Source organism: Nipponia nippon, unplaced genomic scaffold (assembly GCF_047370975.1).
Source record: "Nipponia nippon isolate SJK-2023a ecotype South Korea unplaced genomic scaffold, ASM4737097v1 scaffold_1, whole genome shotgun sequence".
Classification (NCBI taxonomy): domain Eukaryota; kingdom Metazoa; phylum Chordata; class Aves; order Pelecaniformes; family Threskiornithidae; genus Nipponia; species Nipponia nippon.
In genome coordinates this window covers 96,778,740-96,795,170 of record NW_028262290.1, presented here as the reverse complement: position 1 = coordinate 96,795,170, position 16,431 = coordinate 96,778,740, and the positions used below count along the sequence as shown (strand labels likewise).

At 46.0% G+C, this 16,431-nt stretch overlaps 1 protein-coding gene across 10 annotated transcripts in view; it reads right to left on the bottom strand.

The window, feature by feature from the left end:
• Positions 1-257: 257 nt before the first annotated feature.
• Positions 258-16,431, bottom strand: part of HIVEP1 (HIVEP zinc finger 1) — a 137,475-nt gene continuing 121,301 nt past the window's right edge. For 4 of the 10 annotated variants that reach the window (XM_087763389.1, XM_087763383.1, XM_087763396.1 and 1 more), the window contains one exon: positions 13,229-14,993. In XM_087763389.1, coding sequence (XP_087619515.1) covers positions 13,818-14,993 — 1,176 coding nt within the window. In that variant the 3' untranslated portion in view covers positions 13,229-13,817. The other 6 variants (XM_087763408.1, XM_087763416.1, XM_087763424.1 and 3 more) reach the window with 6 other exon arrangements.

Here is a 16,431-nt window from a genome sequence, read left to right as displayed (position 1 = left end):
TCTAGTGCTCAGCCCCACCTGCACTGGTTGCAGCCGTGCTCCTGCCTGGCCATGGACCATTTTGACCCTGACCCCAACCCATGGGCTGGTGTCTTGGTTTGAACTTGGACCTGTCTGGCTGCTGTGGACTTGCCCAGAGATCTGGGCTCTGGGCTGCCCCCCTGGGCCTGCCCTGTTCTCCGTGCTCGGGGCTGTGGGACAGCAGCTCCTGTTCATCTGTGAAGCCCCAACTCCGCTGGCCCCGATGTCACACTCACCTTGCTGTCCCGTGCTGCTCCATGGCACAGTTGAAAGAAAAATCTGTAGAGCAGGAGGCATCTGGTTTTATGTAGAGTGTATGTGTGGAGCAACAGAGAGAAACTCTAAGTGCATGATGGGCACAGCACTGAGGCTCTGCCACTGCTAAAAAAACCAAAGAAAAAACAACAAAAAAAAGCACAATTAACTCTCTAAATAGACATTCTGATCCCTAATTTTTCAATACGGAATAAATTTCTCTGCTTTGTTTATACTAATCCCAGTCGTCCATGCAGAATGGTACATGCACTCTGTTATTCACTGTCTGACGAGACAACAAAAAAATGGACTTCAGTGCTGTTGGCCATGAGCAACGAGGATTTGAACACAAAGGCAGAGTTTTTCCCTGGCACCTTCTTTTACCTTTATGAAGAAATGTATTTTAAAGTATGACAGGGCACATAAACCTTGATTAACAATGCCTTTTAGTCAACATTTATAGTCCAAAGAGGAAGAGAAAGAAGGTGGCAATGAAACTGTTAAAGCAATAGATGCCAGATTTCTCTCGGGTTGGTTACAGCTCATCCTGCGTGTTCTTGACATTCTGACAGCTCTGTTCAAAAGAGTAGAGGCACCCCAAAAATCAAGGCCAGGATTTTGCTATTGCAATTGCTGCCTTTGAAGAAGAAAAAGCCAGAGCTGGAATTACTTAGAGCAAATGCTGATCCCAGAGTTATACTGTACTGACTGGACTACAGTTTGGGCATTCGGGCCTGAGGTTCTCTCTCTTTGATATTAATTCTCTGCATAGGATTGTTCTCTCTAATATTTTGCAAGGCAGAACTCTTTGGGAAGGAGAAAGAGAAAGCAATTATGAGAGAGACATATACTATACAGAAAGGAACAGAAGAAAAGCCTGGGGCATGACTGCCTTTACAGCAGGCAGCTGCAGGATCCCACACATAGGCAATAGCAGTATGAAGCTCCCCTCCTTGGGATGCAGCAGGTGCGGCTAGCAAACACTTCGAGGAAGACTCAGCAGTCTGGTAGGTATCAAACAACCCTGGGGATGGTCTTTTACAATTGTTCTGACCATCGTCCTCAGGCTCACACTGGGCCAAGTACACACAAATTTCTGCTAGACAGAAGAGATACAAGCAGGAGGAAAGAGCGAAACCAAGTGGAGACTGCCCTTCTTCTTCAGCTCTCCTTGTACAAACACTGCATGTCCATTTCAGAAGGACAGGAAAAGGGACAGTGATAGGAAATGGGAACAAGGAGGTAGGAAACAGCACTCTCTTAGCAGGAGCAGTGCTCCGTGAGCTCTGGCTGAGCAGACGAAAGGCAGCAGGGAGTCCTCAGCTAACTAAATTCAAATCAGGCAACTGCCAGCTCCCGAGGCATCTGCAATCCTACACCTGCCTGTCATCGCTTTGCCCAAAATCTTCCCCCAGGCACGCACAACTTAGCTCTCCACGAACCCAGACTGCACTGGATTGATAGCTGCGCTTGTAGTGCTCAAATCACTAGAATAAGAATTAGAGATCTGACTTGACGTTAATAACCAATGGATCTTAAACATGAAACTGAGCGTAAAGCAAGCAGCTAAAGTCAGGCTGAGCACAAGAAGGACTCTCGCTACGTGTTGTGGCAGAAAATCTGCTCGTCTCTGTGAGCCTCTGTCCTGCCCCTTCCTCTGACAGGGTGCTGCGTGTATGAAAGGTTACTCCATCCAGAGCAGGCTGCCTTTTTGCTCCCCCCTCTCCCTGCCATACTCTGCCTCTCTGCTGAACAGCTCATCTCACAACCCACACAGTTCCTGGCCTCTAAGCCCAGTTTATATCTGATTTCCAGCCTATTGGCGTTTTCACGCTGATGGGCACCTGCTCCTGGCTTCTTGCCTTTCCCAGGCCCCCAGCCCATCAACCTCGGGGCGGTTCCTCACCACACTGTTCACACCTCCTACGAGTAACTGCAAGCTCCTCTCGGAAACCAGGTGCCAAGCGTGTCCTCCTTCCCCACCTCTTTATCCTCCCCCTCCCTTTGCTTTTTTCCTGACATAACTAACTCCACGTGGTGCTTCTCAAACTGCAAATCTGGTCTCTTCGGAGTCTGAGATTATCCCGAAAATGACTGGAGGAGAGGAAGGCTGTACAGACTCCTTTTGGCTTGCATAAACTGAAAGGACAGCCTTCTCCTTTTCCTCCTGCTGATTTTTTGAAATAGAGCTATCAGTTTTCCATATAGTCATCCTGCCCGACTTAATGAGCCATTCTCTTCAAAGACTTCACATTAACATGTTTATATATTTGTTTGCCTGGCTAGGTTCTTTAATAAGCGTGCCTTCGGTTCAGGTGCTCCCAGCAGACCACGCTCCGCCAGGCTGCAGGAAGCCCTCTGTTCGTTGCAGCTGCGTCCCCAAATTATGCTCTGCGACTGATTGCTTTTGGGGCAATTGCTCTATTGTAATAAGCCGGAACTTAGATAAATTGGACGTTTTTCTACAGAACCCATTAACACCGTGCCTCGGAGAGGCTGGAATTGGTCTCGTTCTTAGCAGGTTTGTTTTTGCCCTATTAGCTGAAGATCCCAGCAGGAGGATTATTTAAGTGTAGAGTCTAGACTAAGATATCCTGCTAACCTAGGGTGTGGCTAGGAAGGCTGATGTTAGAGATGCAGGGGGCACCGATAGGTTTGGGGGATAGCCCTAAAAGAAGGGGTGGATGGTAAGCTGATTTTATATGGGTTTCGTTTTAAACAAGGGCTCCTGGCAAACCAACCCCATCCCTGCCAGACAAGGGATGCCTGATCTGGCTTATTGACTCTTTGATGAAGCCTGTTTCCAATGTCAGGCTCATTTCTGTGACTGCTGCTAGAAGATCTGCGCCTGCAGGGCTTTTCTTCTCTCTTTTGCCCCTGTGCTGGGTAAACCTGGGTTTCGACTGAGGTACCAGCCACAAGTACGCAGGCAGGGAAAGTAAGCCTATCGATCTACTGTACCTACCTTGTCGAAAGCTTCCTGTGAAACTGGATTAGCACTTAAATGTTGTGTGACAAAGCTTTGCACTCCAGGTTTTGTAAATGCTCTCAAGGAAAAAAAAAAAAAACCACCAACACTTGTCAAACTCTTTCTGTATCGTTTGGGGACAATTATAGTATCGCCAGATTAATTACAGTGTTTCTACAATGCTCTCCTCTGATTCTACTATTAAAACACAGCAGAAATCAGAGTCTGTTTTGACCTTTATTCAGAGCCTCCTGTTAAAGTGACTTTCACAACAGAACCCAATTTGTCACATTTTATTTGTACTTTAATTTTATTATTAACAGATTAATGAAGCTGGTAATGGGTTTCCCGATGCTCTCTTTGGAAACGTGAACTGTGTCCCTTCCTTACGTCAATCTGCTGTCAGCAGATGAAGTGCCTTTGCAAAATACTATTAACTCTTACCAGAAGCAATTAGTCAGAATAGCAAGTCAGCTTCAAAAGGAGAGACTCCAGGTTCCCTCACTGCACTAGGAAAAGCGCATTAGTAGGATTTAGTCTTGCCAGCAGACACAAGCTTTAGGCCCTGCAGTAGGTGTCTGGGTTAATGACACGTAGAAATGCAAATGTATCAGACTGTAATTTGCTTGAAGGCGCAAGGCCAGGTTAAAAAACCAAACCAAACCAAAACCCCCCAACTTTCCGCTGTCATTACCGGCAATCCCCATTGTGCCAGAAATACCCATGCTCTGTTGTAAGATACTCGCCGTGCTCCAGCCTTAAAAATCAGTGAGTGAAATTCTGGCCCTCCTGAAGGCAATAGGAGACTGCTCTGACAACACTGAGGCCAGGCTTTGTCTTAATTTTCTAGCCCAATTATTTTAAAAGTATTCTCCCTCACCCTCCAAAGCATCAAAGTCCAACCCCTTCCCAGACAGCTCCCTTTTTTATGCTGGTGCCAGAAACTCACAAGATGATAGATAATTATTTCGAGAGGTACATGCGCAAACCTAGCTCGAGCTCGATTTTGCCCCCCCTGTTTGGCACCATCGTTATGCAGACAGCTTATCGTTTGGCCAGTACTCCAGCACGGGGCTGACAAAATTGCATTACTGTACACACACAAAACACAAAACGTGCTCAATAAATGGTCCCCAATAGGATGAAGTAGGAGCTTGAACTCTTTGGAGGCACTAGCTAGCACCTGCTTAAAAAGCCAGCAGTCCTCAGCTCGCTCACCACTGCCCTGGACGAACTGACAGGGAGGAATCGGGGGGAGGCGAAGGATCAGGTATCATACCCTACATGCCCAGCGAAGTTTCAAGTACATGCTCTGGCATGCCTACCCGGCACCTACAGACTGCTTTCCAGACCAACAATTGCCCCCTCCTTTTTCGCTCAAATGTTAGAAAACAGTGTTATCAGTTGTTATTTCCAGTGCATTGCTAATGACTGGCATGTGTGTTGCATACATGGGTCCAATTAAAGGGGGAAGGCCACAAAAACAACAGAAATACCATGGATTATGAAAAACAAAAAGATTATCCGTTTGTCCTCAGGACTGGACAATGAGGTTTCTCTCTCTATGCAGAAGGTGAATCTTTTTCATGTTATTTGGCCCTCGTTCCTTCAATCCCAGTCCCACCTCCCCCGGACGGTTGCGGTGGCCCTGACGGCTGCCCCAGCTGGGGCAGCTGCAGCGAGGGGCAAACTTTGGGCTCAGTTCACCTGCCTCTCACAACCGTCCCGCATGCTGATACTCCTACATCAGGGGCTTTTTGGAGGCAGAGAACAACTCAGCATCAGACCTTGCTGACATTTTTCCTCAAAGGAAACATAAACAGCTGAACCCCAACAGGGACTTGGACAAACTATAGGCTGGATTAAAAAAACCCCACCCTTAATTCTGCCAAATCCTCATTGATTAAGAATATGCAGAGCTAATGATTTTGCTGAGTACTTGCAGAGCATATTCCTGCTGGGTATTCTTTCCTCTATTGCCTTCAAGTGAGCGTTCACGGTGCGTAAGGTTAAAAGTGTTTCTTTTCCCCTCCAAGTGCAGGAGGCTAATAGAAGAGAGAGAGAAGTCTAGGACTAAAAGCCCAATACAGTCCGCTCTAAGATGTAAGAAAGAGCAGCACATTTTTATCTTCCTTTTATATGAGCTTAAGGACAGAAAAAGGACAGTGCTTTAGTCCTTCATTCAGCTATTTCCACTGATGGGAGGAACAACTTCTTGAAAAAACACGATATAGTGTTCAAACACTCCCATAAAAATGGTCTCTCTGACTATCCAAACACATTGTCCGTTGTCTTAGATCAAACACGGCTCTCAAACATAAGGATTAAAAGGCATCCATTAAAAGGAGAGTTTAAAATTCTATTTTAAAAGAAAGTTCAGAATCTTAAAAGACTATTCGTACAATCTTCAAGATCAACCGCTGCTGAAATGAAGACTTTAACTGCTTTATCAGATAAAGCCTGTGTTCAAAGATTGCAAGGGGAGAAGAGACTACCAAGATAATCTAGTTTGACCTCCTGACCTTAGGTTTTGGCATTTCACTGGTACAGAATCTTTTCAGTTGTTCCTGTAGCTAAATGGAAAATTGAATAAAACCATCAAGAACACAACAGACTGCATAAACTTGAAAAAACAGACCACATGTTTTCATGTTCCTTTAATTTGTGTGTTTGTAGGCAAGGCTCAATACTGAAACGGATAGTACCGAGTCCTCTGCTGATGCAGTTAGCACAGCTCTTGCTGAAGCTTACAGATGTCATTTTCCATCGGATGAGGACCTCGCCTGAAGAGTTTCCAACTGCAAGGGAGAACTGAGTAAGTACAAAAGTGCAAATACTTCAAAAGGGTAATTTGTAGAAGACTCTGGGTAAACTAAATTTCCGAAGTCTGTCTCTTCCCCCCCCGCCTCTTGCTCTGTCTGCTGTGTCTTTTATAACAAGTGCTTAGGATTGTGTTCACCATGCCAATTTTCAGCAGGACAGCTGGGATGCGTTTCTTTGTGTGTGTCTTTTCTAATCTGTTTGAGCTGTCTGATGTCTTCATATCTATTACGTTCTGGATCTTTGATCTGAGTTGGAGGATGTCTCAAGGAGGAACGATGATTCACAGGAAAACAGGATATCCACAGGGGAGCCAGTTACCCAGTCCAGCAGAATTAATCAGCATTAGGTGTGTGAGCTCTTGCTCTGAAACACTGTAAATAAGAAAGAGTCACAGATGATTATAGGTATGGGAATAAACAAAGAAAGAGAGAAACACAATTTAAACCTCTATGTATCAAAAATGGTTTCTGAACCACCCACTTGATTTGTTGGTGGAGCAAAACTGTGTGGTGTCCAGATGAAACCATGACTTCTGTTTTGCAAAGAGGCACTATTTCAACATTTGCTTCTGTTCTGGCTCCCAGACTGTTTTTGCAAACCAGGGACACACCTAACGCTGGGTAACAGGGCTGAAATACAGGAGGCTGCCTTCCTGTGCCCAAACAAGCTAACAGCCTGGTTACGGCACGGTGCTCTCCCTGGCTTGCTCTGTCTTGCAGCCTGGTTTCTCTCTCTCGTTCTTGTATTGTGGCCTCGTTTCTGTCAGCGAGTGCCTGCGGCCGGCCTCTGCTAGAGCACAGGACCTTGGAGCAGCCTCCTGGGAAAGAGGCATAACTAATGAAGGTGCCTGCTTACCAGGGGAGCTGAGGGGCATCACCTCCCTTGCTACATAGTCCCTGGCCGATGAGGAGAGAGCTGGTGCAGCACTGGTGTGCTTCAGCCTCCCACCAGAGGATGGTGACGGCATCCTTCCTTGCACCCCTTCGGCTGAGTGGCAGAGGGTGCCACCACTGCAGTATTGGTGGCCGAGTGTATAAGTAGTGGACATCACCATCTCCTTTTCCTCACACTCACATTTTCAGAATTAAGCCCTTGTGATTGCATCGTATAAAGGCTATGATCTGTCTGCACACAGTGTGCCCGAGGCATGGAGAGCCTCACGGAAGCAAACCACCTTGTTGCTAGATCCTGTGAGGTGCCAGAAGTTTTTGAGTATTAGCAGGAACAGAGCTGTAGCAATTTTCTGTTCAGACAGGGAATTTTGGCTTCATGTCAAAATTCCTTCCGATTTGTCAATAATTTCTGTCAAAAGGTGCCTTTTAATCCTTCATTTTGACTTGATATGCCTTGGTCATAAGGGATGGGAAGGGGGAAGTCTCAAGATGGTGGCTTTCCACTTAGCCGCTTCAGGGCTGGGTACGTCCTGTTGATGGTGCCTAACTCCTTTTTCAAAATCTGCACCTGCACGAGGCCTGGCGCTGAGCAAAATCCCTGCTGGCGCGCCGTGGCCCTGTGCTCCCGGGACGCGGGTGGATGTTTGCGGTGATGCTCCCTCCGTGCTGGTCCCTCACGGCATGTGCGTGTCCAACGATCACTCCTGCCTCGCACAGGCATCCCGGGGAAAGCCCCTCATGAAAACGGGACCGCTGCTGCTGCGATGGGGACAAGTCCTGTGCAAACGAGAGGGCTGCGAACTCACTTCCATGGCTGCTCCTGGAGCATTCTGGAGCAGCGTTCTGGGTGGGGAAGGACTCTTAATGGTCCGTGATTTTATTAGAGAGCTGCTGTATCTGAGATGCCACTGTCACCTATGTCAAGTGTTTTGTTTCTCAGAAGGAGGAATCCAACAGTAAGGTATTTAGGTACCAACACCAAAGCACCTTAGACCTGAATGACCTGCAAATGGAACTTCTGAAGCCCAAAGGGATTTTGTAACCACGTTAACTTAACAAAAAGAGGAAATGCTAGGGGTATTTGACTTTGCAAACAGCCTTCAGTTGGCCTGTTTCCAGCACAAATGCCTCATGCATGGTAACGGATTTCAAATACGCTAAAGAGTACAGCCGCAAAACCAAACAGGCCTTAACATTTGACCTTATTGGGGAAAACAAGCCTACTATTACCAAAGAAAACCAAGCATGCCTAGCTAATTGACTCATCTTAGGACAAGTTTTCTTTCCATGACTGAACCTTCGGAATGTAAAGCCTTGCCATCTTTCAGCCAGCATGGTTTCCTTAGATCTCACATTGAATATCTGAAAATCACCAGCCACCTCCTAACATTTTGAGCAGTCTGGCCAGTATAGAGAGGAGAAGTGGAGGGACAAATATAACACTAGCAACACCTTTGCCGTAGGGATTTTTTTTTTTTTTTTGATTCAGCATTTCTGGAACAAAACATGAACATCAAATCAATTAATTACATACTGTTACATCCTTGTTGCTGTTTGCTCATCCACCCACAGACATTCCACATAAAATTACCTAATAAACAATTTGAAGTATTTTAAAGTAGCTTGTTTTTATCCTAAGCCAGCAACAGAGTTAGCAATTCAGTGTCTAGACCTAAGACAGTGGTCTCATCCTCAAAGATATAAGCCATAAATGGTTTCTATGTGGTGTAAGTCTCTGGTATATCTGGTATCATTAAAAATGGCCATTGCTAGGTGCTGAGACCCCTTACGAGCAAAGGAAAGTTCCTTAAGACACGGAAAGACAATTCTAGACACGTTTTTTAAGACATTCATAATTTGACATTCACAACTAGAGACTGACCGCAACAGTCACCTAAGATGGATGACACCTATTGTTCGTATTATAAACCATGAAAGCAAGGTAAGGATTCCCTGCTATGCGATGCAACTGGTCTCAGAGGATCTTTCAAAAGCAACAGGAGCAGTGGCCTGTCAGATAAATCAGCCGAAGGCTATCTTGAGCAAGCACTCTTACTTGTAGATTGTTTGGTTTCCCTGGCTTTTGGCAAGTCAGTCACGCTAAAACTGAGCATTTTTTATTCTGTTTTGATTAAACCATCCTCATGCTAAACACGTTTGAAAGGCAGTTTACAGGTTTAAACTAAAGTGTTTATAAAACCTTAGTGAGGATTATCTTGCAAAGAATCAGGACTTCTGGAGTAAGCTGTATAGCGACAAATTCATTTTATATTCTGTTTAACATACATGTCAGTAAAGTCAAGGCGAGATAAATCTGTTTATTAAGAACCCATACAGAATGTTTAGCTAAGCGTAAAGCACGGTATGTCTTTGGTTTATGGTATATCTTTGTTTTTGGGGTGGGCCAGACTGTGTTCAGCCTAAGTACGTTGCTTGAGATGAAACGCATGTGATGTGCATTTGAATTTGCTTGTATGCAAAACACTGCTGTCAGACTTTCTGGCAGGGACTGGCTGATACCGACCAACTGTGGGCTGCTCTAGCCTCAGGGCATAATTTAACAGCAACCTGAAGCTACAGCAAGGTACTGGAGAAGCGAAAGGAGCAAAAGCGTGAGCAGCAGCAGTAATCAATGCAGGGCAGGGCATCCCTGAACCTACTGAGTTTTATTTCAGCTATGGCCCAGAAGCTGCGAGTTGCATCTGGGGATGTAACGCTACAGATCAAGAGATCTGTGGCCAGTTACAGCAAAAGTAGCTGTCTCTGGTTTAGGTCTTGTCCTAAGAAGTAACAGGTAGGTCATGCTGTAGCTTATTAAAGCCTGAACGCAGACACATGTTGATAGAGTCCACACTCCAAATCCAATAGTGTTATATGGACAGCAGGGGAACATGCCGCCTTCAAATTCAGATACCCACATCACCAGCAAACATCACGTATTGCAATGAGAAATCAGTCGAGGTCTGTGTTGAAAGAGAAGAGCTACAAGCTTCTGGTTGATTCTTTTTCTAGTGAGGGCTTTTGGCAGGTAACGGGGAAGCATCTGCACGCGTCTCACAGAAGCTGGCCATGCCGCGTCCTTGCTGTAGCTGTATTTGTACCCAGCCTTTAGCGAGCACCTGCTTGCACCCTCTTGATGAGAATAGGTTGTGTGAAGATGCCGGACTGTGCCTGGGTGCACCGAGGAGCAACACTTGCCCCGGCCTTTTCATGTTTAAACAGCTGTGCTGGATTTGCCAGAGAGTGTCTGACAGAGTCGTTAAAAATTGATCCCTGAGTAAACAGCCCCAGTGCTATTTACTCCAATTCAGCTGCGATAATTTACACCATCTGGAGAGCAGCCTAATCCTGCGCTGGCAAATCTCTGAGATATTTGCTACTGACTGGAACAGAAGGATCCTTGCGGCAAGGGGAATGCAATTTCCCCATCGCTAATGACTCTGGACAAGAGAATACAGATACAACACAATTTAAAATAAAAGGAATTAATTCAGAATGAATACGTAATTGCTAACACAGTGGTCACAGGCTTGTGCTGATGCAGGACACCCATGTATGTTGATGTAGAGACGTTGGGTATGTGCACGATTAAAATGAAACTTCTAGACACCAACAGAGGAGAGGTATGGAGTTTAACCTTCTCTCAGGTTGGTCCTGCTCCTACGTTTTTTTTTTTTTTTTTTCCTGTTGCACAAGTTGTAGAGGCACCTCAAGGAATATCCATTTGGAAACATGCTAGCGGGAAGGGAAACAGTATGATGTTCAGGACCACAAAAATCTATCTTTTGGAAAAGTGTGATTTCCTCCCAACTCCATTTGAACAGGTTAGACATATCTGCAACTACTCGCTAATCTTTTCATTGTGAGTAGAGATCCTGCTTCAAATATGGCTCATCTCCTTTGCCTGCCAAAGTGTCATGATTGCTCGCTATCCATCAGTGTCCATTCTCTTTCTCTCCATTGTCCTGCTGTTAACTTACCAAATGACACACGTCTTAACGTTCCTCTTTATGACATATCTGTTGTCTTGTCATTCTTATTCTTCAAGATACCGCTTCAGTCTCTTGACCTGGATGTCTTCAAAACACCTAGAATAGAAGAGAGGCACATGTAGATCACCCGAATCACTAGGCTGAATTTTCTGTTATGTTAGTGACTTCCTGGAGTTAACCCTTAGAACATGAGCACACCACAAATTACTATTTAAGATGTGGGTACAGTAAATCTCTGGAGTTTCTAAATGGTTAGTAAAATGAGGACTTCGAGGCATGGGGAACAGCAATTTCTTACCTACTGCTTCCTTATAAAACTCAGAGAAATACTTGTGGCGGCATTCAAAACTTTGGAGATAGTTTTACTTCGCTGTAAACCTATTTAATCCAGTCATCTTTTTTTTGTCATGCTGTAGACAAATATGCTCAAATTAATTAGCATAGTTCTAGTTTACTGGTAAGGGTAAGCGTCCATTTTAAAGAAGTTAAAACTGATGCAAAGTTTCTTGAGTTCATTAACTACAAACCTTCATCTGATTCTACTAGCAAAGTTTCGGGCTCTCAAAGCGTATATAATGCAGTAATGTTCTTCTTTCAACTTTGGCCAGTTCAGGTACTATCAGGTTTGGTATAAATGATAATGATATAAGACATGTTGACATCACTACGTGTTTATAAAAAGAACATACAAACGCACAGTGACATTTTACACAGTGGTTGCACGTAAGACACTCACAAATTTGAAGTCCGACGCTGTGGGGTGCCGAGTACTCTTAACTCTCATTAAGTGCAATGCGAGTTGAGAGTGCTTAGTGGGTCAGGTGCTCAGGTGCTCAGGCCATCAGCGAGGCTCTGCGCAGTAAGGAATCGCACCGACAGTCACGCCTGAGCCGGGAGTAATTTCTCCTTTCTAGTACGGGCGTTTCTAATTGCTGGATCAGTACAACTGGCTGATAATCACAGTAATATAAATGATTTTCTGGTACTGAAGTGCTCTTTCTGAAAGTTAATAAAGCTCACTCAACATCGCCTACAGTTTTACAACACACTGTAACGGGATAATGTAATGAGTACAATGCGAGTATAGTACAAAAGCCGATGTAAAGTTAAAAATGGATCTAGGATAGTGCTGTTCTTGAATAGGAGCAGCGCAAGGTATGAATTACTTCTTTGAGCTGGGTACAGGAGTTAATCTGTGAACAACGCAGCCCAGCTCACATTCGGGTTCACTCCCGGTTTTTTTTTTCAAGATTTGCTTCCCACCCTTTTCTTCTAGTTGCTTTATATGTGCTGGTCCTTGTTGTTTCCATAAAGGTGATCGTGCTTTTAATTTACACCTTCCAGTTTTCTACTGGAATTTGGTTGTTAAAATGGTTTTAATAAACTTCTGTAAAAATGTGATATAAGGACGCAGCAGAAAACCAACTCTTTAAAAGTACAGCACAAATCCCAGGTCAATTTGAAACTTTCAGGAATGTGTAGCCCTGTAACATCTGAGACTTGTCTCCTGCAGTAGTTGAACACCTTAAAAATTTATTGGTAACTTTAAATTGTTTTCACTATGTGCAAACAGAATTTTATTATATTTCATTATTCTGGGATCCATCCATGTCCTGTACCCCCATAATGACGAGTTTGTTGATATAAGGGCACATCAATTGCACGTGTAAGACCTCTAGTCCCCTTTTTCCCCTGCATGAATAAAACAAAGCCATATTTAGGGAGAAATTGGCTTTGTCTACCTGTAAATGAAGATGACCTGAAATGCAGTCTCCTAAGAAGCTGATGGTAATTGGTAATGCCAAATCCTCATTACAGCAATGGCATTTTCACCAACTGTATGGCAGATTTTGCAACTAAGAACACACAAAGAATTACTCCTTTCTTGCGTAACAACATTTTAATGTCAATAAAAAGTGGTTTTATAGTTCAAGATTACAAATAAAAAAATATTTCGTCTTGACCCTTTTACTATTTTCCCTCAGGGAAGTCTTCAAATTTTAGGTAGGAAGTGTTAAAAACACAAGGTGGATGGATGCTCGCTCTACAAAAAGCTGACGGACTCCCTCCCCACTTTGCCACCGCTGGACGTTTTGAATTGGAAGGTTTTGCTGCAGGTAAGCCTGACGAGCGTACTCTCTCTCTCTCGTGGCAGGTGGAATCCACGGGGGCACACACCACCACCGGATCCTTTCAAGCTGAACGCAGCTGGAAGGGTACTAAAAGGAATGCGTCAAGCGCCTCTCCAACTACCGGGCTGCATCAAGAAGGCACAACATAAGCAATGGTAAAGTCAGTAAACAAAATTTTACTGTAATATTTCATAACACAGATACTGTATTTCTCTTTTAAGTGTAAAGCTACCGTCTTACACAAGAAAAGATGGACAGACCCTTTTCCAAGACTAATATGGATACAATAAATATGGAGTTTTACATACTAGATCTGTACACAGAAACTTTGTCCCACAGCCATAAAAATTTACATTTAACAGTGCAACATATAATTTAATCCTTTATTTATCTGACATAGGATGTTTACTTACTAAACACAAGCAACTACCTGGTTTTAATATACATATTTTATATATATATATTTTATATATATATATTCAACAATCTGTACAGGTTTCTAAACATAAAACTCCAAAAAGGCACAATTGTCTATACAACATGTACAAAAATGGCTGGAGCTGACAAGAAACAACAATTATTGGTCAAGAGTTCATGATTGCACGAAGATTAGTAATGGGTTTGTGTCAGAAAAATGTGCTTTAAGGAAAGGAAGGTTTGCAAAGAAACCTGTAAGTGTTATAAAAAAAACCAAAAACAACCCAAAAAATAAAAACACAATGAAAAACAAAAACTAGGTTGCTATTACAAGTCTATCCTCATCGTCACTGCTGCCATCACTAAACTGCACCGTGTTTTGCCGCCGGGGCAAGGCGGCTGGCCTGTGTACCTGTCTGTCCGGGGAGACAGTTCGGTGGACCGGGGACTTGGTTAACGCATCGGGATTCGCCTTGGAGCGGGGCTCTGCTGGGGCAGCCCTCTTCACCTGGAGGGAAGGGACGTCGCGCTTTGGCTTGGCGGGGTTTGCGAGGTCAGTCTTTTCGGGATCCCCTTTCCCCGGACCGTCGGGTCGCTCGTAGTCGGTCAGTGGGGTAGGCTCGGCATGGCTCTTCCCGCCGTACCGCTGGCCGCCGGCCGCTGCCTGAGGAGAAGCGGCCCTGCTGGCCTGGCCGACCTCGGCCGCAGGGAAGCCGACAGGAGCCGGCTCCGGCTGGGCCTCGCAGGCTTTGCTGCCTGAGGCGGGCGCCTCGGAGGCTCCTTGCCCCTCGGTGCCGACAGGGCTGACAGAGGGGATGAGGGTTGGCAGGGCGATGTTCAGTATCTGCAAGCCGGGAATGTGAGCCTGAGGGCTGGGGTTGCCCTGAGGGGCTGCGCCGGCAGTCAAAACCTGGAGGCCCACAGTGTTCAGGGTAATTCCCGACGGGCGCATCTGCGGGGCGATGTTTGTGTTTGCCAGGCCCAAGATGTTCACTGTCTCCATGCCCAGCGGTGGCAGAGGCTGCAGGCTGGGTGTGCTGAGACCCTGGATGCCCGGCACGCTCACCTGCCCTATGGGAATGCACGGCACGACGCTGTTCATCTCGGCGACTCCCATGGGATTCGCAGCGGCGGCGGTGGCCGCGCTGCCCGTCTCGCCAAGGGCGCTGGTAGTTCTGTGAATCACACTAACGGCAGGGATAGTGAGCTGCACCGGCCCCGCCTGGATGGGAACGAAGGTGGAGTAGGTGGCCAGGCCGGCGGGGACCACCTGAATCCCCCCGACCGGTACCGTGCCGTAGGGCGCCTTGGCTTGCCGCTGCGAGTGCAGGGGGAGGTGGCTGAAGAGGTGAGTCTGGGGAGCCCTCGGCTCGGCGGCGTGCTGCGGGCACCCGGCCAGCTTCTCCTCTGGGATTTCAGCGTAGGGCGACGGCGCTGTCGTCTGCATGCTGCGGTCCATCGGTGAGGAGGGAGAGCTGACGGAGGGCGTGCTCTGGGAGAGAACAACACAGGCGTGTTAATGTGGTGGCCACCGCTATCCTCGAGTGAAATGAAAACGCAAGGTAGCTGGGAATGCTTCCCACACTCGCTTTTAAGAAAAAACAACAACAAACTGGTTCACAGTATATACTGCCCGGCTTAAACAATGAACTAATTTCCTTCCTTTCTTTTTCTACCTCCTTCCTCGCCCACTAATTGAATTCTCCTCTCCTAATTACCCTGGCTAATTTCTCTTGAACACTAGTACTTGAAAACATTACTGAATATCCTTTGTATGTGTTTTTTAAGGAGCGAGGTGGCTTTGGAGAAATCACCTCAGGCAAGAAGGTTAAATAAGCATAAGCTGGCATTTTTGATGCACTGGGTTCCTCTCCTGGAGGCATTACAGCCTCTGGCAGGCAGAGGCAGCATCGTGGATCATCTGCCTGTAGGTGCCTCTAAAGTGGAAGACAGGCAATGTGCAATGACAAGAGATGGATGACAACTACAGTGCCCGCAGGTGGCGGGCAGATACTGGAGTGAGATGAGATGTGGGATCCCCATCTCACTGCTGCCTGAGCTCCCCGTGATTTGGTGCACACACCTGGACTGATAACTGTATTTATATGCTCCCTTTTCTTCTCATATAGCCTGTGTTACCGACCAAGGCTGGCAACTTCTTTCCTAAAAACACCTAAAATGACAAGTCTTAAACTGCAATTGCAATCTTGCCGTATCTGAGTTTTAGGCACATACATAACACACAAAGAGTGCTGCAACCTTATTTAGTTTATATAGGCCTAAACCGGAATTCTGTGGCTTTGATGAAACTCTAAAGAAATCTCTAGAGCAGGCACTAAACCGAAACACTAACAGAAATGCTTTTTGAAAACTGCTGGTAGAAAATGTATTGGTTAAAGGAGAATATGAGTTACTGACTGTACAGTGCCGACCAGTCTAAATGGGAAGATGAGCGCGAGAAGGAAGCCAACACCTTTTTGAGTGGATCGAGTGCACCCTCAGTAACTTTGCAGATGACACTAAGTTGGGCGGGAGCGTTGATCTGCTGGAGAGTAGGAAGGCCCTGCAGAGGGACCTGGACAGGCTGGGTCGATGGGCCGGGGCCAACTGTACGAGGTTCAACAGAGCTCAGTGCCGGGTCCTGCCCTTGGGTCACAACAACCCCATGCAACGCTACAGGCTGGGGGAGGAGTGGCTGGAGAGCTGCCCAGCAGAAAAGGACCTGGGGCTGCTGGTCGACAGCCGGCTGAACGTGAGCCAGCAGTGTGCTCAGGTGGCCAAGAGGGCCAATGGCATCCTGGCTTGTATCAGGAATAGTGTGGCCAGCAGGACCAGGGAGGTGATAGTGCCCCTGTACTCGGCACTGGTGAGGCCGCACCTCGAGTACTGTGTTCAGTTTTGGGCCCCTCACTACACGAAGGACATCGAGG